We start from the raw sequence: 22,589 nt of genomic DNA, 5'->3' as shown, positions 1-22,589 counted from the left end.
TCTTCTTGAACCGCTGCAGTCCATGTGGTGAAGGTGCTCTCACAGTGCTGGAGTTCCAGGATTTTGACCCAGCGACAATGTCAGACTTAACTGGAAGGTGTGTAGAGCATTAGCTGTAATTAATGGAAGCAGACACTGCCTTTAAGTCCTGATCATATTATAACCGCTTGACTGGGCATAAAACAAGTAGATCTATTCAAATTAATAATGAGCATAGCATAAACCAAATTCACCAACAAAGATGATGGAGGAAACAACACAACTAAGACTGATGCCAGTGTTAGCAGAACAGCTGAGGTGGAGACTGGGTCAGTTGGGTCATGGGGAAGTTCACAAGCAGGGATCACAGGGGTGATGTGTGCTTTGCTTTTTAAGTTTTGTGCTGAAGCTGAGGAAGATAATTGAACTCAGCGTCAGAGTAAAGTTCCTCTACTCTGCCCCAACAATATGCCCCCACCTCAGAAGACTGCTCCTTATGGCACCAGAGTGGCATTATTTTTCCCATTCTCCACATTTCCTCATTCCCCACATCAGCCGTCCTTTGAGATTGTCTATTAGAGCCAGTTGTGTGCTATGAGAAATGCATTAAGACTCATTTCACCTCGAACCCTTTCATCCAAGACTTCCAGCAAAAAATCAGCAAAGGATTTGACCCGAGGTCCTAGAGGTGAAAGGTCAGTGTCTAGGCTAAGCATTATGGATCCTTTAGTATCAGTCCTATATTTCTTATTCATGTTCCTTGTGTTGATGTTTGTGTGAAGCATTTGGAATCATGAAAAATTCTTCAGGAATATTAGAGAACTTTACATAACTGCTGGAAACATTATACTGTTTCCACATCATTAACAAGCCCTGTTCCCAGTCAGTAGACATACAAAATACAGGGCATTCTTCTTTGCGGGGTAGAGATGGATGGAGTGTGTTTAGATGAAGCTGAAGCGATATGATTATGCTGCAGTGACATTTGCTTCATTTGCAAGTGATCATAAGTAGTTTTCTGTTGGGTTTTCCATTAATACTGTGCACCATTGGATCAATTACCTATCTGGACGTTTCAAAACTCACGTCAGTCTTCTTTAGTGACGATGAAGAGGATGAGGTGGCCCCTCTATTCATTGGACTTGCACCATTTCCTCCAGACTGGGTCTTGTCCACTGGCGTGTGCATTCTGTGAGCATCCAGCATCTCCAGCAGCAAGTCATACAGTGGCACCACGTTCTTACACTTCATACTGTACAGGTGTTCCATTCCCTTGTTACTGTTGATCAAAAAGATCAAAGCACATTATAGGGAAATCAGTTCAGCATCACCTGAGTACACACAACTTACACAGAAATATCCCAAACCTCCCCAGACTGTACACACGACTGCCCAGACCAGTCACTCTGATAGAAAGGCAGCATATTCATATATATTTAAAATGAGAAGTTTAAAAAAAAGCTGTAGAGAGGGAAGGGGAAGGATTACACAATTGGAAGTTGCTGTTGCTGTTGTGTTGTTCAATTACAAAGGTGTTGTTCAATTACAAAGGTACTACTAGCCCATATTAGTTTTGGGTTTATGAGGCAGATTGAACAGAAAAGGAGAGAGTGTAATGATATATGTCAGCATCACTCAGGAGGTAAATGGCATCTTCTCACAGGAGGTAAATTACAAAATGAATGGCTCTACTTAGACAACTCTTATGTGATAAAGACCACCAGGTCTACACTTCATCTTGGATTAAGTAGAATTTTCTTAAAAGGGTTTTATGTATTAATTGCAGAACTTTTATTGTATCAGATGTCAGCCATAATTGTGATTTCAGCAAAGTTTACTTTAAATTAAACTGTGGGAGTAGAACTAGAGGACACCAATTCAAATTAATAAAAGGTAACTTTGGGACTGACATCAGGAGATTTGCAGAGATCAATGCGATGGAATAAATTTCCAGATAAAGTAGTGGAGGCAGAAACCTTGGAATCATTTAAGAAACAAGTGGATGTTACAATGGGGGGAACACTGGGATCTCTCAGGATGGATGAATTATGATGGGCCGAATGGCCTTCCTCACCATTAATATCTTGTGATATTGTAGGTTGGAACAAGGCAAACTCTTTGAAAAATGATCCTTTTGTGGCCTTTTCTGATGCAGAGAATGTTTCAGGTCGATGACATTTCGCAGAACATTCTGACAAAAGGTCATCGACCTGAAACGTTAACCCTACCTTCTTCTCTCCACAGATGCTGCCTGACCTGCTGAGTGTTTCTAGCATTTTCTGTTTTTATTTCAGATTTTCAGCAGCTGCAGCAGTTTGACTTTGGCTTCTACATTCTACATTCCTGGAATATCAGGTTCCGAATACAGTAGAAAACCAGGCAGAATACAGAGAGTGCAGAGGGAAATTGAGAAAGGATGTAAGGGCAAAGAGAGAACATGAGAAAAGATTAGAGGGTAACATAAAAGGGAACCCAAAAATCTTTTATAAACATATAAAATGTAAAAGGATAGTTAAAGGAATGATGGTGCTGATTAGGGACAAAAAAGGAAATCTTGTGGAGACAGAGGACATGACTGAGGTACTGAATGAATACTTTGCATCTGTCTTCACAAAAGAAGAGGATGAAGTTAACGTTGCAGTAGAGGAGGGGGGAGTAGAGATATTGGATAGGATAAAAATAGATAGAAAGGAGGTGCTAAACAGATTTGCATCACTCAAAGTTAACAAATCACTGGGTCCAGATGGGATGCATCCTAGATTGCTGAGGGAAGCTAAGGTGGAGATCGCAGAAGCTCTGACCACAATCTTTCAATCCTCCTTGGATATGGGAGTAGTGCCAGAGGACTAGAGGATTGCAAATGTTACACCCCTGTTCAAAAAGGGGAGAGGGATAAACCTGGTAACTACAGACTAACATCTCTGTTGACAAAAGAACTAGAGGCCATTGTCAAGGACAAAATTAATTCTCACTTGGAGAAGCAAGGGTTAATAAGGGACAGCCAGCATGGATTTGTTAAAGGCAAATCATGTCTGACTAATCTGATTTGAGTTCTTTGATGAAGTATCAGAAAGGGTTGATGAAGGTGGTGCAGTATATATTGTATATATGGATTTTCAAAAAGCATTTCATGAAGTACCACATAACAGACTTATTTGGAAAATAGAAGCACATGGGATTAAAGGGGCAGTGGTAACTTGGGTACGTAATTGGCTAAGGGATAGAAGACAGAGAGTAGTGGTGAACGGATGTTTTTCTGACTGAAGAGAAGTATGCAGTGAGGTCCCCCGGGGGTCGGTATTAGGACCATTGCTTTTCTTGTTATATATAAATGACCTGGACTTGGGTATAGGGAGTACAGTTTTGAAGTTTGCGGATGATACAAAACTTGGCAAGGTAGAAAACAGTGAGGAGGATAGTAGCATACTTCAGGAGGACATAGACAGATTGGTGAAATGGGCAGACACATGGCAAATGTGGATAAGTGTGAAATAATGCACTTTGGGAGGAACAACATGGAAAGGCAGTATAATCTAAATGGCACTATTTTGAGGGGGATGCAAGAGCAGAGGGACCTGGAGGTGCATTTTCACAAATCTTTGAAGGTGGCAGAGCAAGTTGATATGGAGGTTAAGAAAGGATGCTTGGCTTTGTAAATTGGGGGATTGAATACAAAAACAAGGAAATCATGCTAAACCTTTATAAATCACTGGTTAGGCGTTAGCTGGAGTATTGTGTACAATTCTGGGCACCAAACTTTAGGAAGGATGTTAAGGCCTTGGAGAGGGTACAGAGGAGGTTTACCAGGATGATACCAGGGATGAGGGACTTCAGTTATGTGGAGAGATCGGAGGAGCTGGGATTGTTCTCCTTAGAGCAGAGAAGGTTAAGGGGAGACCTAATAGAGATATTCAAAATTATGAGGGGTTTTGATAGAGCAAGTAGGGAGAAACTGTTTCCTCTGGCAAATGGGTCAGTAACCAGAGGTCATAGATTTAAAATAATTGGCAGAAGAACGAACTAGAGGGGAAATTAGAATTTTTTTCACACAGAGGATTGTTAAGATCTGGAACGCACTATCTTAAAGTGGTGGAAGCAGATTCCATGGGAACTTTCAAAAAGTAATTGGGCCTGAAGAGGGCTAATTTGCAGGGATATAGGGAAAAAGCTGGGGTGTGGGACTAAATTGGAGAGCTCTCTCAAAGAGCACAACGGGTCAAAAGGCCTTCTCTGACCAGGCTTCTCCTGTTTTCTGCCTTGGATATCAGCGGTTGTGTTTTGCTTCCAATTATTTTCTAGTCCACTCTTTCCCTCTTTACCATTTAATAACAATGCCCTGAAGGTATCGTTCTGTTTGTGTGATCGCAACTTCGAGGTCAGTTTACAAAATCACACCCCTACCATGGAGTCTCACTCATCCGGGTCACTCATCAGGGATTTGGACACATCCTCGCTGCGATTTTCTATCTGTCTGGCCTCTTGTGTCTTTCTGGAATACTAAGTCGCTTAAAAACGGTTCTATAAACCTGTCTTCAGGTTGAGAAACTTTATGGTTTCTTCAGGTGTCTGAAGAGCAGCCCATAATCAAAAATGGGTTATAAGGAGAGAAACTAGAATAGGGCAAGATTTAAAACTCTGGCAAATGTAGATGGAAACTGGAGACATCCCTGAAAAAATGTTCTTTTGATTCCATGTCCATTCTCACGACAAGTAGTAGGATTGTTTGGGAGTGAGAGGGAGGTTTGATAACCTGAATCATCACAGTAAAAATTGTTTCAGTTCCTCATGACTAAGTAGTAGAATGTTCCAGCCCACTTGATGGTGCTTGGGTTGGGGATCCACGATCAGTACACAGCCGGCAGGATGGTCCGCACCCCTGTGGTCACTTACATTTCTCCTGGACCATGGGAGACGTCCTCTCTTTGTCAGATTTTCCAGCTTCCCTCCCCCTCTGCTATTCTGCTGTAACCATTTGCACCTCCTCTGGACCCATCTTTTGTTTCTATACATGTCCCATTACCACCCCCTTTTGCCTTGCACTTTAACCCTTTTGTAATTTAATCACTCCTGCCCTCCATCCTATCACAGACCTTTCCCTTTGTTCTCTCCTTCACCTCCCCTATTCCCTAGCTCTGTACTTGCTTAAAAGCTGTTAATCTTAACATCTTCCAGTTCTGATGAAAGGTCAACGACCTGAAATGTTAACTCTGTTTCTTTCTCCACAGATGCTGCCTGACCTGCTCAGTGTTTCCAGCATTTTCAGTTTTTATTCCTTCTTTAAACAAGCGTCATTGAGAGGTGGAATGACGTCCCCAACAGATGAAACTGTATATGAGTATAGAGGATGAGTATAGAGGTGGGGTATCTCTGTTAATAAAGGATGAAATTGGTATAATAGTGAGAAATGATCTTGGCTCAGAAGATCAAGATGTCGAATCAGTTTGGGTGGAGGTAAGAAATAGCAAGGGAAAGAAATCACTGGTGGGAGTAGTATATAGGCCCCCTAACAGTAGCTACACTGTAGGGCAAAATATAAATCAGGAAATAAGGGGGGCTTGTAAAAAAGGTAATGCAATAATCACGGGCAATTTTAACTTTCACATAGATTGGACAAATCAAATTGGCAAAAATACCCCTGAGGAGGAATTCATAGAGTGTATTAGGGACTGTTTCTTAGACCAATACGTCGGGGAACCAACCACGGAACAGGCCATTTTGGATCTGGTAATGGGTAATGAAACAGGATTAATTAATGATCTCAAAGTAAAGGATCCCTTGGGAAGCAGTGATCATAACATGATAGAATTTCACATCCAGTTTGAGAGCGAGGATCTTGGGTCTGAAACTACTGTATTAAACTTAAATAAGGGCAATCATAAAGGAATGAGAGCAGAATTGGCTAAACTGGACTGGGTAAACAGATTAGATGGTATGATGGTGGATAAGCAGTGGCAAACATTTAAAAAGATATTTTATGACTCGCAACAAAAATATATCCCTGTGAGGAGGAAAGACTCCACAAAAAGGTTGAACCAACTATGGCTAACTAAGGAAGTCAAGGATGGTATCAGGTTAAAAGAAAAAGCATACAACATGGCAAAGATTACTGGTAAGCCCGAAGATTGGGAAAACTTTAAAAACCAGCAAAGGATGACTAAAAGAATAATAAAGAGGGAGATAATAAATTATGAGAGTAAATTAGCAAGAAATATAAAAACTGACAGTAAAAGCTTCTACAAGTATATAAAAAGGAAAAGGGCAGCTAAAGTAAACATTGGCCCCTTAGAGGATGAGACTGGGGAAATAATAATGAAAAACAAGGAAATGGCAGAGGAATTGAACAGATATTTTGTATCTGTCTTCACAGTAGAAGATGCTAGTAACATACCAATAATAGTAGAAAATCAAGGGGCAAAGGGGAGGGAGGAACTAAAAACAATCACTAGAGAAAAAGTACCAGGTAAACTAATGGGTCTAAAGGCTGACAAGTCCCCTGGACCTGATGGCTTGCATCCGAGGGTCTTAAAGGAAGTGGCTACAGAGACAGTGGATGCATTGGTTGTAATCTTCCAGAATTCACTAGATTCTGGAAAGGTCCCAGCGGATTGGAAAACCGCAAATGTAACACCCCTATTCAAGAAGGGAGTGAGACAGAAAGCAGGTAACTGTAGACCAGTTAGCCTAACATCTATCATTGGGAAAATGCTAAAATCCATTATTAAGGAAGTAGTAGCAGGACATTTGGAGACTCATAATACAATCAAGGAGAGTCAACATGGTTTTACGAAGGGAAAATCATGTCTGACAAATTTATTAGAGTTCTTTGAGGAAGTAACAGGCAGGATGGATAAAGGGGAACCAATGGATTCCAAAAGGCATTCGATAAGGTGCCACATAAAAGATTACTGCACAAGATAAGGGCTTATGGTGTTGTGGGTAATATACTGGCATGGATAGAGGATTGGTTAACTAACAGAAAACAAAGAGTTGGGATAAAAAGGTAATTTTCAAAATGGCAATCTGTAACTAGTGGGGTGCCGCAGGGATCAGTGCTGGGGCCTCAACTATTTACAATATATATCAATGACTTGGATGAAGGAACAGAGGGCGATGGAGTACAAAAGCAGGGAAGTCATGCTACAACTGTACAGGGTGCTGGTGAGACCACACCTGGAGTACTACGTACAGTTCTGGTGCCCTTATTTAAGGAAGGACATACTTGCATTGGAGGCAATTCAGAGAAGGTTCACCAGGTTGATTCTGGGTATGGAAGGGTTGTCTTATGAGGAAAGATTGAACAGGTTGGGTCTATACTCGTTGGAGTTTAGAAGAATGGGAGGAGATCTTATTGAAACATACAAGATTCTGAGGGGACTCGATAGGGTAGATGCTGAGAGGATGTTACCCCTCATGGGGGAATCTAAAACTAGGGGGCATAGTCTCAGAATAAGGGGTCGCTCGTTTTAGACAGAAATGAGGAGGAATTTCTTCTCCCAGAGGGTCGTGAATATTTGGAATTCTTTACCCCAAAAAACTGTGGAGGCTGAGTCATTGAATATATTCAAAACTAAGTTAGACAAATTTTTGATCAGCAAGGGAGTCAAAGGATATTGGGAAAGGGCAGGAAAGTGAAGTTGAGGTAAAAATCAGATCAGCCACAATCTCATTGAATGGCGGAGCAGGCTCGAGGGGCCGAATGGCCTACTCCTGCTCCTATCTCTCATGGTCTTATGGGATTAAGCAGTGATCTAATTGAAGTGTTAAAGATGATTAAAGGAGTTGATAGGGTAGATAGAGAGAAACTATTTCCTCTGGTGTGGGAGTCCAGAACAAGGGGGCATAACCTTAATATTAGACCTAAGCTGTTCAGGGGTGAAATCATACAAAGGATAGTGGAAATCTGAAATTCTTTCCCCCAAAAAGCTGTTGAGGCTGGGGGTCAATTGAAAATTTCAGAACTGAAATTGATAGATTTATGTCAGACAAGGGTATTAAGGGTTATGGAGCAAAGGCAGGTAGAAGGAGTTAAGATACAATCAGCCATGACCTAATTGAATGGCGGAACAGGCTCAAGGGGATGAATGGCCTACTGCTGTTCCTAGGTTCCTATCTCGTATACCAAGAGCAAGGATCGTGGTTTTAAATCATAACTAATTCTGGAGTGAACCTGATCTAACGTACAATAGTTTATCTGTTTGTGAATGTGCCACCATATATAACAGGAGCCCGCCAGGCACATTCAGTTCTTAAATAATCAAGTGATTGGAAGCATGGCAAAGGAACAAACAGGGAGCGACTGCCAAAAGCACAAATCTTCAATGTTACTCAGTTTCACAGCAGGTAAGAAGCCAGATAGCGTTACCTAGAGTGGTGTAGCCCTTCAGATAAATGAGACAAAGAACCACCATCAGTAACTGTGTGAGAGAGAGAGGAGAGAAAAAGAAAGGATAGGGAATGAAAGAAAGAAAGGAGAGAGTGATGAAAGAGGGAAGAGGTGGGAATGGAAGGGAGAGAGAAGGAGAGAGAGTGATGAAAGAGAGAATAGGAAAAGGAGTGAAGATAGAGGGAAGGAAAGGCAAAGAAAGAAAGAAGCAGAATGATGAACGAGAAGGAATGAAAGACTGAAAACAAGAGAGGAATGGGAGAGAGGAGAAAGGAGAGAAAGGGACAAATAGGGAATGAGAGAGACAGGAAAAAGGGAGAGAGGCACAAGTAGAGATGGCATGAGAGAGAGCGATTGCTCACCACTCAACACTTCCCATTGAGATGCAGGCAGCATGTTCGTGCTGCCTGCTGTTTTACATGATTGCTGCAAGTAGCCAAGCCTAGCTGCGCTGTTGAGTGGCCACCCACCAGCAGAGGGCCCAGATAGCATGAGTAGCTAACACCACTTAAAGACAGCCTGCACCTTTATTTGCAAAATATAAGATACAGGTCCACATGGAGTCTGAACGGAGATCAGACATCACACATGCAAAAGACAGATGCCGGTCCTGTCCCTACGTTTAAAAACTGTTGAGTTATGTTAAAACATTGAATAAAAGTTGCACACTACTAAATCCCACATCCTCCAATCTGCATGCCAGACCTCACCAATCTGTCGATCTGAGTTTGTACCAGGCCTGTGAGAAAGCATGCACCAAAGTTCTCTGATGATGCACTACAGGCCTTGGTGCAAGAGGTGGACAGAAGGACGGGCATCCTATATCCACAGGAGGGCAAGAGGCCCTCCAGACATATGTTCAAGTGGCAGTGGGAGGCAGTAGGGGACAAAGTCAATGCCAGGCGCATAGCACCATGAACATGGATGCAGTGCAGGAAGAAATTCAATGCTTTGACACGAGTGGTCAAGGTGAGTGAGGTCAACTGTCAAGTGGCATCACCTCCCAACTGCATCACTAGCCACATCCACTGCTCCACGCACTACATTCCCCATCACCCACATACCAACAAACACTTTCAATCAGATGCTTCCTCTCACCCTCATACATTACCACTGTTGCAAGCCATACACCCACAACTCACAGGTCACACACGCTGGCAGCTATTCAACCATGACAGGCACATCACCCAAACATCTTGCAGGACACTCACCGATACACATCCCACTTTCTTGCAGGAGAAGGTGGCGCATAACAGGAGACAGCTAGTGGCAGTGGCTCCATGGAACATGAACCTGCTGTCCTCTCTCAGGATGACAGCATTCCTGTCCCACCCTGCCACTCTGCCCATGCCCTTGCTGTTGCCTATCAGCTAGCCAGCCCACTCCTGAAACTTTATTATAGGAAGATAGGAACAGTACTAGGCCATTTAGCTCCTTGAGCCTGTTCCGCCATTCATTGAGATCATGGTTGACCTGTGACCTAACTCCATACACCCGCCTTAGCCCCATATCCCTTAATACTTTTGCTTAACAAAAATCTATCAATCTCAGATTTAAAATTAACAATTAACATTAAAAATTAACATCAACTGCCATTTGCAGAAAAATGTTCCAAACTTCTACCATCCTTTGCATGTAGAAGCATTTCCTAACTTCACTCCTGCAAGTCCTGGCTCTAATTTTTAGGCTGTCCCCTAGTCCTAGTATTCAACTATAGGAGACCTCCAAAAACAGGTACAAATGCATCAGCAGCCAGAAGCAATAATTTAGCAACTAACCTGTAACTCCTGCGTGATCCCTTTAAATAGCGCTGGTGGTGGTGGGGGGGGTCCTCCATGCTGTTTACGACCTGTTCAGTTGTGCGCAGTTAAGACAATGCGTTGGCTGGAGCGTTGAGTTCCAAAATCGCATCTGTCCCTTTAAATCAGCGTTGCACACTGATCTACCGCATATTCTCCCTACATGCATCTTTACATGGTGCCGGCATTCGTTATCAGCGCGTGCGCAAATGCCTTCACCAAGATGGCATCTGGCGCACATCACGGTAGAAGTGTGCACACGCATTCCAGGCGCCATTTTGGGTCCTTTGGAGGCCATGTAGCGCCTACAAAATGGACGCTACATGACCAATTTATAGCTCAATAAGTCTAAAGCATAAAACCCTAAATCAGCTCCATCTAGTGTCACGCATGAACATGGGGAGACAAAGTGGGGAGGCTCCTGTCACTTGACCTGAGTTCAGATAAAGGGTCCACACCTGAACCATTTCACCTGAAACATTCTTGTTGGTCAAGTTTAGCAAGAGTGTGGGGGCAGCTGACCCCCCCCCACCACCACCAGCGCTATTTAAAGGGATCACGCAGGAGTTACAGGTTAGTTGCTAGATTATTGCTTCTGGCTGCTGATGCATTTGTACCTGTTTTTGGAGGTCTCCTATAGTTGAATACTAGGACTAGGGGACAGCCTAAAAACCAGGACTGCAGATTGGGAGAAAAAACCAACCTGGAATAATGTTCCTGAGAGAGGATGATGAGTGTGACTGGGTTTGGGGGCGGTTTGTTTCTGAAACATTACATTAACATCTAGCTGCTTTAATAAACGTAAATTGTTTATTAAAAGTTTACATTTTACATTGTTTTGATTTTTTTATACAAAAAAAATGCAAATCAATTTTTACCTTCAAAACCCCAAAGATGTTGGCTTTGTGCAGTACTGGACAGGGAGGGGCGGGGATTACAAACAATAAGTCCTGCCACACTCTGTGAATGGCCAGTCTTCCTGTCAATCATGGGAGTCGTAGGCACAGATTCATGCTGGGAGCTGTAGATTGCTGCCATGTTGGGCTGAGACTAATCGCTCTGGGAAGCCCCATAAACTCAAGCCCTAGGCTTCTCAGAGAGGCACAGGCTTCAGATGGAAGAGCCACGTAAATCACATTTTAAACACACATAGTGCTGACATATAGACAAGTTCAATCGTGTTTTTGCTGACTTTGCAAGTTTGTACACCTTCATTATGTTTTAAATCTGACTTCCGGCATCCTGTTTCTCAGTTTGGTGAGAGTCCAAGATGACCACCAAAAAGCTATGCAAGGAATTATGTGCACACTTTTGACAGGGAGGAAGTGAAATGGGGTGAGGGTTTCTGCCTGTCCCTTTGACCCACTTCTGACCCCGTGCCAAAGCCTGGAGGTCATTTGAATATTCGGGGCTTGTGCTCAGTGTCTGTAGCGGGACAACAGAGGAGAGCCCACCTGAGGAGGCAGAAGTCGATGTGACGTACTGTTGCTATGAGATGGGGGAACCAGAGGCCCTAATTGGGCCAAAGAAAAATGGCACAAATATTTTGGGGTAACTTTGAAAAGGTAATCGATCTGTTTGGGATCAATTTCATAGAATCATACAGCACAGAAGGAGGCCATTTGGCCCATCGAGCCTGTGCCAGCTCTTTGAAAGAGCTATCCAATTAATCCCACACAGCTGCTTTCCCCATAGCCCTGCAAATTTCTCCTTTTCAACTATATATCCAATTCCCTTTTGAAAGTTACTATTGAATCTGCATCCACCACCCTTTCAGGCAGTAGTGCATTCCAGATCATAACAACTCGCTGCATAAAAAAAAATTCTCCTCTTCTCCCCCCTGGTTCTTAAATCTGTGTCCTCCGGTTACCAACCCTTCTGCCACTGGAAACAGTTGCTCCCTATCTACTCTATCAATCCTCTCATCATTTTAAACAACTCCATTAAATTTCCCCATAACCTTCTCTGCTCTAAGAAGAACAACCCCATCTTCTCTAGTCTCTCCACGTAACCAAAGTCCCTCATCCCTGGTACCATTCTAGTAAATCTTCTCTGCACCCCCTCCAAGGCCTTGACATCCTTCCTAAAGTGTGGTGCACAGAATTGGACACAATGCTCCAGCTGAGGCCTAACCTGTGACTTATAAAGGTTCAGCATAACTTCCTTGCTTTTGTACTCTATGCCTCTGTTTATAAAGCCCAGGATCCCGTAAGCTTTTTTAACAGCCTTCTCAACTTGTCCTGCCACCGTCAAAAATTTATTTTGTTTCTTGCATTCATTGGGCCTTCCAAAGGCCCGGAATGAGGCTTACGTTTGGTCTGAGCAGGTATTGCTTCCTCTGGATCCGTCAGGGGCGAGGTGGGTGGAATTTCCAGGGTACCGTGGCATCATCGCCCCAATACACCCCAGGAGTTGTCCTTCCATGTTATGGAGGTGAGTTTATGAAGGGACTTCCCTCCCCCGAGCATAATTCAGAGGGGCAAAAACCCAGCAAATCCAGGTTCCATCACAAACCGAGAGCCCCCACCCCCGCTGGAATCATACTGTAGTTCTGGCCCCTGTTGGCTGAAATTTACAGTCTAATTTGACAGAAGTTGAATTTTAAAAAAATTATATAAAGCTGATACCATGTCAGCGATTGTCTAGTTTAATTTTGAAGAGGATATTAATGGTGGGACTGACTCTTTAAATTATAACCATAGAATTACATAGAATTTACAGCACATAAACAGGCAGTTCGGCCCAACTGGTCTATGCTGATGTCTAAGCTCCATACGAGCCTCCTCCCACCCGACTTTATCGAACCCTATCAGCATATCCTTCTATTTCTTTCTCCCTCATGTACTTATCCAGCTTCCCCTTAAATGCATTTTTGCTATTCGCCTCAACTACTCCATGTGGTAGCAAAATCCACATTCTAATTACTCTCTGGGTAAAGAAGTTTTTCCTGGACTCATGGGGCTCGATATTAGGAGGGCTGCGGGTTCGTGGTGGGGGGGCTATTGGGTGTGTGGGTAACGCGCCCGGTGAAATCAGTCTGCCCCGCGCGCTATCGGATCCACTTATCTGGTGTTCCTGGTTCCTCGCTGCTGAGCTGCGCGTCGGGCGGACTGCGCATGCGCAGTAAGGTCTGTCAGCTGGAGGAGCTCTATTTAAAGGGGCAGTCCTCCACTGACTGATGCTGCAACAAATAGGAAAAATTACAGCATGGAGCAGCCCAGAGTGAAGGCTGCTCCCAGTTTAATGATGCCTCACTCCAGGTATCATTAGATGGGGTGAGGAGGAGGGGGAGGACAGAGATCTTCCACCCGGCGGACGGGAGGAAGCGGCCTGCCTCTGCCACCAGGAAGGCCTAGCTCAAGGTGGCAGAGGAGGTCACCTGCACCACCAACATATCGCCCACCTGCATACAGTGCAGGAGGCGCTGCAATGACCTAAGTAGGTCAGCCAAAGTGAGTACACCTACTCATTCCCCTACACTCCGTCTGCCACATCACCGCCCCCACCCCACATCTCCTTCTGCACTGCCGACACTACTCTGTCACATCACCCCTCATACCCACTCAAACCTCATCCTCATCTTACCTGCACTTACTCACCTCGCCAGTACTCATCCCGCCACTACCACTCAACCCAATCCTCATATAATCTCATGGATCTATCTCATACTCACCCTCTCATGCATCTCTTTCACGGTCAGCCTCACTCAACCTGCCACTACCTGTGCTGCAGCCACAGGGCATGCATCACATATGCGCAGTAGGAAGCGTAAGGCAAACGTGTCGTGAGCATGAAGGGGATGCACAAGGGTGTTCGAGGGTTTGTCATAGTTTTTACTTATATTTAATTTCTGACCAACTCACATAACATATTATATTGGCAGCACTACTGCCACATCTTTGCGAATCTTGTCTGGTTTGTGCAATAATGCCCTTTCCTGAGGATCACAATGAAGACCCACACCTGATGCCACCCATTGTGTCACTGCAGAGTGGGTGTAGGTGTATTTGCAGGGCTCTTTTGTGCAGACGACTGAGAGACGTCGGCGATGTCCCCAGTGGCACCCTGGAAGGATGCGGAGGAGAAGTTGTTGAGGGCAGTGGTGACTTTGACAGCGACAGGTAAGAAGATGGTGCTCGGGCCAGGCGGGAGCAGCTTGGCATGAAGGAGGCTGCAGATGTCCACGACTTCATGTCGAGTGACTCTGAGCCTCCGTGTGCACTGCTGCTCAGAGAGGTCCAGGAAGCTGAGCCTCGGTCTGTGGACCCTGTGGCGAGGGTAGTGCCCCCTGCGACGCATCTCTCTCTGCGGTTGCCCTCCCTCCTGCTGTGCAGGTGGATGTGTCACAGCACTGTGTTGTGGAGCTCCACGTGTCTGAGGTGGACGGCGTGGCCGGCGTGGCTGGTGATGCCGTTTGCCCTCCGAGCAGGTCATGACTGCAGCTATGGTGGCCCCCATCCAGAAGATGTACATCTGAGGGGGTCCGCAAGGTAGGTACATATCTCTGGACCCCGGGATAAGTGTGCAAGTTGGTGAATTTGATTGTTAGGAGGGTGGTGGTGGAGGCCAAACTTTGTCCAAAGTGACAGAGTGGCCTCCTGCAATGAGTGAGGGTCTCCCCCCCACCTGTCAAATGGACCTTTGCAGCTGCCACAGGCTGATAGCTGCAACACATCCATTTCAACTGGGAGTGTTTCCCCCAGTACAGGAAACAGTCCCAGTTGTTTGTAAAATCCCACCCCTCCTGAAATATTCCCTTAATCAGGTCTGTTAACGACCTGAAATACCACAATAAATACTGTCAAGTAGCACCCCGCTGGCTTTAATTGCCTGCGGGAGTCCCACATGCGGGGGCTGCGCGCGCACGTCAGCGCGTCTGTGGGGAACCCGGAAGTGGGCAGGTTGGAGCCGGGCTCACGACCCGCTCCGGGATTCCCTGATTTTTGGAGCCCCCCTGCCAGGAACGCACCCGATAGCGGGTGCTAATATCGGGCCCATAGCATCGTAGCAGGTGCAGTACAGGCCCATTGTGCCTGTGTCAGCTCTTTGAAAGAGCTATTCAATTAGTCCCATTCCTCTGCTTTTTCCCCATACCCCTGTAAATTTGTTCCCTTCAAATATTTATCCAATTCCTTTTTGAAAGTTACTATTGAATCTGCTTCCACCACCCTTTCAAGCAATGCATTCCAGATCATTACAACTCGCTGCATTAAAAAAATATTTCCTTGTGTCGCCTCTGGCTCTTTTGCCAATCACCTTAAATCTGTGTCCTCTGGTTACTGACCCTTCTGCCATTGGAATCAGTTTCTCCTTATTTACTCTATCAAAACCATTCATGATTTTGAACACCTCTACCAAATCTCCCCTTAACCGTCTCTGTTCTAAGGAGAACAACCCCAGCTTCTCCAGTCTTTCCACATAACTGAAGTCCCTCATCCCTGGCACCATTCTTGTAAATCTCTTCTGCACCCTGTCTAAGGCCTTGACACCCTTCCTAAAGTGTGGTGCCCAGAATTGAACACAATACTCCAGCTGTGGCCTAACCAGTGTTTTATAAAGGTTTAGCATAACATCCTTGCTTTTGTATTCAATCCTTCTATTAATAAAGCCCAAGATCCCATATGATTTTTCAACAGCCTTCTCAAAGTGTCCTGCCACCTTCAAAGATTTGTGTACATACACCCCCAGGTTTCTCTGTTCCTGCACCCCCTTTAAAATTGTACCATTTCGTTTATATTGCCTCTCTTCATCCTTCCATCAAAATGTATCACTTCACACTTCTCTCCTTCATATTTCATCTGCCATGTGTCTGCCCATTTCACCATTTCAATATGTCCTCCTGAAGTCTGTTACTATCCTCCACATTGTTTATTACATTTCCGAGTTTCGTGTCATCTGCAATCTTTGAAATTATACCCTCTATACCCAAGTCCAGGTTATTAATATATATCAAAAAGAGCAGTGGTGCTTTCGCCCCTGGGTATACCACTGTATACTTCCCTCCAGTCTGAAAAACAACCTTAGCCAATTTTATATCCATGCTGCCACTGTCCCTTTAATCTCATGAGCTTCAATTTTGCCAGCAAGTCTATTATGTGGTACTTTATCAAAAGCCTTTTGAAAGTCCACAAACACAACATCAACCGCACTACCCTCATCAACTCTCTCCGTTACTTCATCAAAGAACTCAAATCAAGTTAGTCAAACACAATTTTCCTTTAACAAATCCATGCTGACTTTCATTTATTAGCCCATACTTTGCTAAGTGCCAATTAATTTTGTCCCGGATTATTGTCTCCGAAAGTTTCCCCACCACCAATGTTAGGCTAACTGACCTGTAATTGTCAGGTTTATCACTCTCCCCTTTTTTGAAAGGGATGTAACATTTGCAATCCTCCAGTGCTCTGGCACTGCCCCCATATCTAAGGAGGATAGGAAGATTGTGGCCAGAGCCTCCGCAATTTCCACCCTTACTTCCCTCAATAACGTAGGATGCATCCCATCTGGACCGGTGACTTTTCTACTTTGAGTCCTGCCAATCTTTTAAATACCTCCTCTTTATCTATTTTTATCCTATCCAATATTGTTACTACCTCCTCCTTTATTGCTACAATGGCAGCATCCTCTTCTCTATTGAAGACTGATGCAAAGTATTCATTTAGTAATTCAGCCCTCTGCCTCCCACAAGAAGATCTTTTTTGTCCATAATTGGTCCCACCCTTCCCCTGACTACCCTTTTAATGTTTCTATGATTATAAAAGACTTTTGGGTTACCTTTTATGTTAGCCGCTAATCTATTCTCATACTATCTCTTTGACCCTTTTATTTGCTTTTTTAGATCTCCTCAGTACTTTCTGTATTTAACTTGGTTCTCTACTGTATTATGAACCTTACATTTGTCATAAGCCTCCTTTTTCTGTTTCATTTTAATTTCTATATCTTTAGTCATCCAAGAAGCTCTAGCCATGGATGCCCTTCCTTTCCCCCTGGTGGGAATGTGTCTACTCTGTACCCGAACCAACTCCTCCTTGAAGGCCTCCTATTATTCAATTACTGTTTTGCCTAACAATTTTTGATTCCAATCTATCTGGGCAAGATCCCTTTTTAATTCACTGAAATTAGCCCTCTTCCAGTTAAGTATTTTCACATTTGCTTGTTCCTTGACCTTTTCCATAACTATTCTAAACCTAATGATATTATAACCATTGTTCCCTAAATGTCCCCCCACTGAAACGTGCTCCACTTGCCTCACTTCATTCCCCAGAACTAGATCTAGCACTGCTTCCTTCCTCATTGGGCTGGAAAAACACTGTTCAAAAAAGCTCTAGAAAGTTCTCTTGAACACATTTCAGGAATTCTTCCCCCTCTTTGCCCTTTACACTGTTACTGTCCCGTCTATATTAGGATAACTGAAGTCCCCCATTATCACTACTCTATAGTTCTTGCATCTTTCTGTAATTTGCCTGCAAATTTGCTCCTCTATCTCCTTCCCACTATTTGGTGGCCTTATTTGATTTAATTATTGACTATCTTATATTGATGGCCCTTATTTTTGGATTCCCCTATAAGTGGAAACATCTTCTCTCCGTCTACCCTATCAAACCCCTTCATAATTTTAAAGATCTCTATCAGGTCTCCCCTCAGCCTTCTTTTTTCTAGAGAAAAGAGCACCAGCCTGTTCAGTCCTTCCTTGATAGTTATAACAACAACAACAACAACTACTACTACTACTACTACTACTACTTGTATTTATATAGAAATGTGACAATCTGCCAATCGGCTGGGTACTGGGTGCGGAGAAAAGGGCTCTGCTCACCTCATGTGCCTGATGTGGGAGAGGAGGAGGAGAAGCTGGGCTAGCCTCCGAGACTGCTGCTGCAGCGAGAGCCCTGCCCTGGTGATAAAGTGAACCAAAGCATCAGTGATTTTGTCCAAGATGATCTGAATCTGCTCGCTTTCGTTCAGAGCTTCCATGGTACTGGAGAGGAAGGGGAACACGCCTGCGGGGAAATAAACAGATCAATTAGGAAACGCACGGCGAGAGATTGAGAGAACCTGGAGTGTAAACAGATCTGCAGGGCTGACAAATCTCATGAATAATAACAGCTTGCATTTATATAATGCCTTTAATGTAGTAAAACGTCCCAAGGCATTTTACAGGAGCGTTATCAAACAAAATTTGACACCGAGCCACATAAGGAGATATTTGGAGACGTAACCAAAAATTTGGTCAAAGCGGTAGATTTTAAGGCGCATCTTAAAGGAGGAGAGAGAAGTGGAGAGGTTTAGGAAGGGAATTCCAGAGCTTCAGGCCTAGGCAGCTGAAGGCACGGCCACCAATTGTGGGGTGAAGGAAATTGGGGATGCACAAGAAGCCAGAATTGGAGGAGTGCAGAGATCTTGGAGGGATGTATGACATAAGAACATAAGAAATAGGAGCAGGAGTAGGCCATACGGCCCCTCGAGCCTGCTCCGCCTTTCAATAAGATCATGGCTGATCTTCAACCTCAACTCCACTTTCCCGCCCGATCCCCATATCCCTTAATTCCCTTAGTGTCCAAAAATCTATCGATCTCAGTCTTGAATATACTCAACGATTGAGCATCCAAAGTTCTCTGGGGTAGAGAATTCCAAACATTCACAACCCTCTGAATGAAGAAATGTTTCCTTCTCTCGGTCCTAAATGGCCGACCCCTTATCTTAAGACTATGACCTCTAGTTCTAGACTCTCCAGCCAGGGGAAATAGCCTCTCAGCATCTACCTTGTCTAGCCCTCTAAGAATTTTATATGTTTCCATGGGATCGCCTCTCATTCTTCTAAACTCCAGAGAATATAGGCCCATTCTACTCAATCTCTCTTCAAAGGACAACCCTTTCATTCCAGGAATCTAGTGAACCTTTGTTGCAGGTTTATCCTTTCTTAGGTAAAGAGACCAAAACTGTATACAGTACTCCAGGTGTGGTCTCACCAAAGCCCTATATAATTGCCATGATGTGGAGATGCCGGTGATGGACTGGGGTTGACAATTGTAAACAATTTTACAACACCAAGTTATAGTCCAACGATTTTATTTGAAATTTACAAGCTTTCGGAGGCTTCCTCCTTCCTCAGGTAAATGTCACATTTACCTGAGGAAGGAGGAAGCCTCCGAAAGCTTGTAAATTTCAAATAAAATCGTTGGACTATAACTTGGCGTTGTAAAATTGTTTACAACTATATAATTGCAGCAAGACCTCCTTAATCTTGTACTCCAATCCCCTCACAATAAAGGCTAACATACCATTTGCCTTCATAATTGCTTGGTGTACCTGCATCTTAACTTTCTGTGATTCATGTAGAAGGACACCCAAATCCCTCTGACTACCAACATTTCTTAGTCTATCGCCTTTTAAAAAATATTCTGCTTTTCTATTCCTATCAAAGTGGATAATTTCACATTTCCCAACATTATACTCCATCTGCCACCTTCTCGCCCACTCACTGAACCTGTCTAATTCCCTTTGCAGCCTCTTTGTGTCCTCCTGACAGCTTACTTTCCCACCTAGCCTTGTATCATCAGCAAACTTGGATACATTACACTCGTTCACCTTATCTAAGTCATTGCTATATACTGGAAACAGCTGGAGGAGGTCACAGAGATAGGGAGGGGCAAGGACATGGAGGGATTTGAACACAACGATGAGAATTTTAAATTTGAGGTGTTGTCAGAAAGGGAGCCAATGTAGGTCAGTGAGCACAGATGTGATGGGTGAATGGGACTTTGTGCGAGTTAGGATACGGGTAGCAGAATTTTGGATGAGCTCTGGAGGGTGGAAGATGGGAGGCCGGCCAGGAGAGCACTGGAATAGTCGAGTCTGGAGGCAACAATAGCATGGCTGAGGAAATGCCACAAGACTCATGGAGGGCCAATTTAAATGCCGACAGGGAAAGAAGGAACGAAATGCGCCCGTTACCCGCCAGTTCTTGCTGGCGTGAAGCCTGGTTAATTTTGAGGCCCAGGTCTCATTTACCTTCCAAACAGATGCCACACTGCAGCTCACCAGTTCTGGGAGGGTGGGGTCGGAGGCTGGGAGAGGCGATTCCAGGGTGGGGAAGAGAATGGCTTCTGGCAGGCCGATAGTGGCCTGGAGTTTTTTTTGTGGGCCCAGGAGGAGCACTCCTGCACTTCAGGACCCTGCCCAAGATAATGGCAGCCTGAGTGGCAGCATTATCATGTCGCTAAGTGACGGCACCATTTTCAGGCCTTAACTGCCACATTTACACCGGTGGAGGGAGTTAAAATCGGCCCAAGGCTATTCTGCATCATGAACTTCAATTATGCACAGGAAACCATTTAAGCCTCTTGAATTTCAACGCTGCTGACTCAAGCCGCTACCCAATTCAATAAGAAGACCATCACGAAACAGCAGGCAACATCTTCTAAGAGTCACGGCTATAGAATCAAGGCTGCATATAGTGACAGCACTATTCCCGGTTGAATAGAGATGATTGGATAATTCCCCCGTTAATCATGCCTGGAGACCGCACTGCTGTAAGTGATTGGGATTGATTTTATGCACATAATTTGTATTATGTAACTATCCTCCACTCACTGCATTTTGTTGGAGAAATTACCCTGCTTTTATTGGGAGATGTTGCTCTAGTTTCGGTCATAAGTTCTGTTTGCTGTAGTTCGTAGAGACTCTTTTTAAATAGACTCTCTAGAATGTTTGCTGTAGTGTGCTGTTTTAATAGACCCTGTTTGCTGAGCAAACAGACCTCGTTTGCTGTAAAATAGACTGTTTGCTGTGAGTCCTCTGTAGAATCAATGACGTGCAAGGGACCAGAATTCTATCCTTTCTTCATGGCCAATCGGAGTAACTGGAGCTGGAGATAGATAAGCTAATGTAGGGAGATGTGACAGTCTGGGAGCAATGGAAATCTACCAAATCAAAGCGAACAGCACTTAACCAGAAATCAGCAAACTGCAGGAAGGTAAAATGTACTGGAATCTGAATTTGGATATGACAGTTACTGAACTAAGAGAATACAGTTATTGTATTCCAGGTAAAGAGACCCAAGTTATTGTAGTCTGGGGTAGGAGATCCTGGTTATTGTGGTCTGGTCTGGGGGACCAGGATTATTGCAAACTGGGCTAGGAAACCAGGGTTATTGTAGTCTGGGCTAGGAGACCCGGGTTACTGTAGTCTGGGCTAGGAGACCCAGGTTATTATAGACTGGGAGGAGAGACCCGGGTTATTGTAGTCTGGATTGGGAGACCTGGGTTATTGTAGTCTGGATTGGGAGACCTGGGTTACTGTAGTCTGGATTGAGAGAACTGGGTTATTGTAGCCTGGGCTAGGAGACCTGGGTTATTGTAGTCTGGATTGGGAGACCTGGGTTATTGTAGTCTGGATTGAGAGAACTGGGTTATTGTAGCCTGGGCTAGGAGACCTGGGTTATTGTATTCTGGGCTAGGAGACCCAGGTTATTATAGTCCGTATTGGGAGACCTGGGTTATTGTAATCTGGGCTAGAAGACCTGCGTTATTATAGTCTGGGCTAGGAGACCTGGGTTATTATAGTCTGGGCTAGGAGACCTGGGTGATTGTAGTCTGGGCAAGGAGTCCCGGTTATTATAGTCTAGGCTAGGAGATCTGGGTTATTGTAGTCTGGGCTAGGAGACCTGGGTTATCGTAGTCTGGGCTAGGAGATTCAGGTTATTATAGTCTAGGCTAGGAGATCTGGGTTATTATAGTCTAGGCTAGGAGATCTGGGTTATTGTAGTCTGGGCTAAGAGATTCAGGTTATTATAGTCTGGGCTAAGAGACCCGGATTATTGTAGTCAGGAATGGGGGACCCAGGTTATTTTATTCTGGATTGGGAGAGCCAGGTTATTGTAAATTATTATAAATCTAGTATCAAGCTATGAATGGAAACATGCCTTTTGGTAAATACTACGATCCCTTTATCTAATCACTCTTGCCCTAATGCACAATATAATTATTTTGATCAGCAATTACTTGTCCTCCAATTCCCCCAAAATAAAACTTATTATAACCCCTATAACAGCAGATTTCATTAGTTTATGCAAAGATATAAAATTGGTTATTGATCTGCTTGGGACTAGATCTGACAAATAGCAGGTTATGTAAAGTTCACTCATTTCACCAGATGGCACGATTTTTCATCGACACAGATGAACTGCCTGTTGTGTTGCTCAGGGTTAATTGATCAATTAAATTTTTTTCTATATACTTTTACTTTAAACCATTTCTCCAGGGTTTCCGGTGATCATCCACTGAAGTTACGGCAAGAGGGAAATTCTAGCCATTTGACTCTGCTCACCTTCCCTTTCCTAACTATAATCTTTCAAAGTTCTCTAGATTCAGAAACTGTCCCTCTAGATTGGAAAACTGCACATGTCACTCCGCTTTTTAAGAAAGGAG

The 22,589-nt window shown here is 44.0% G+C and overlaps 1 protein-coding gene across 1 annotated transcript in view; it reads right to left on the bottom strand.

Annotated features, from left to right (window-relative positions):
• Positions 1 to 904: 904 nt before the first annotated feature.
• The window catches only part of esr1 (estrogen receptor 1), a 228,103-nt gene continuing 206,418 nt past the window's right edge, over positions 905 to 22,589 (bottom strand). Inside the window, exons 7-8 of the mRNA XM_067989369.1 lie at positions 17,978 to 18,161; positions 905 to 1,258 (exon numbers count right to left, since the gene is read on the bottom strand). Coding sequence (XP_067845470.1) covers positions 1,042 to 1,258; positions 17,978 to 18,161 — 401 coding nt within the window. The 3' untranslated portion in view covers positions 905 to 1,041. The remainder of the gene's footprint in view (positions 1,259 to 17,977; positions 18,162 to 22,589) is intronic.

Source organism: Heptranchias perlo, chromosome 8 (assembly GCF_035084215.1).
Source record: "Heptranchias perlo isolate sHepPer1 chromosome 8, sHepPer1.hap1, whole genome shotgun sequence".
In the NCBI taxonomy this organism is placed as follows: domain Eukaryota; kingdom Metazoa; phylum Chordata; class Chondrichthyes; order Hexanchiformes; family Hexanchidae; genus Heptranchias; species Heptranchias perlo.
This window is presented reverse-complemented; position numbering and strand designations above follow the sequence as displayed.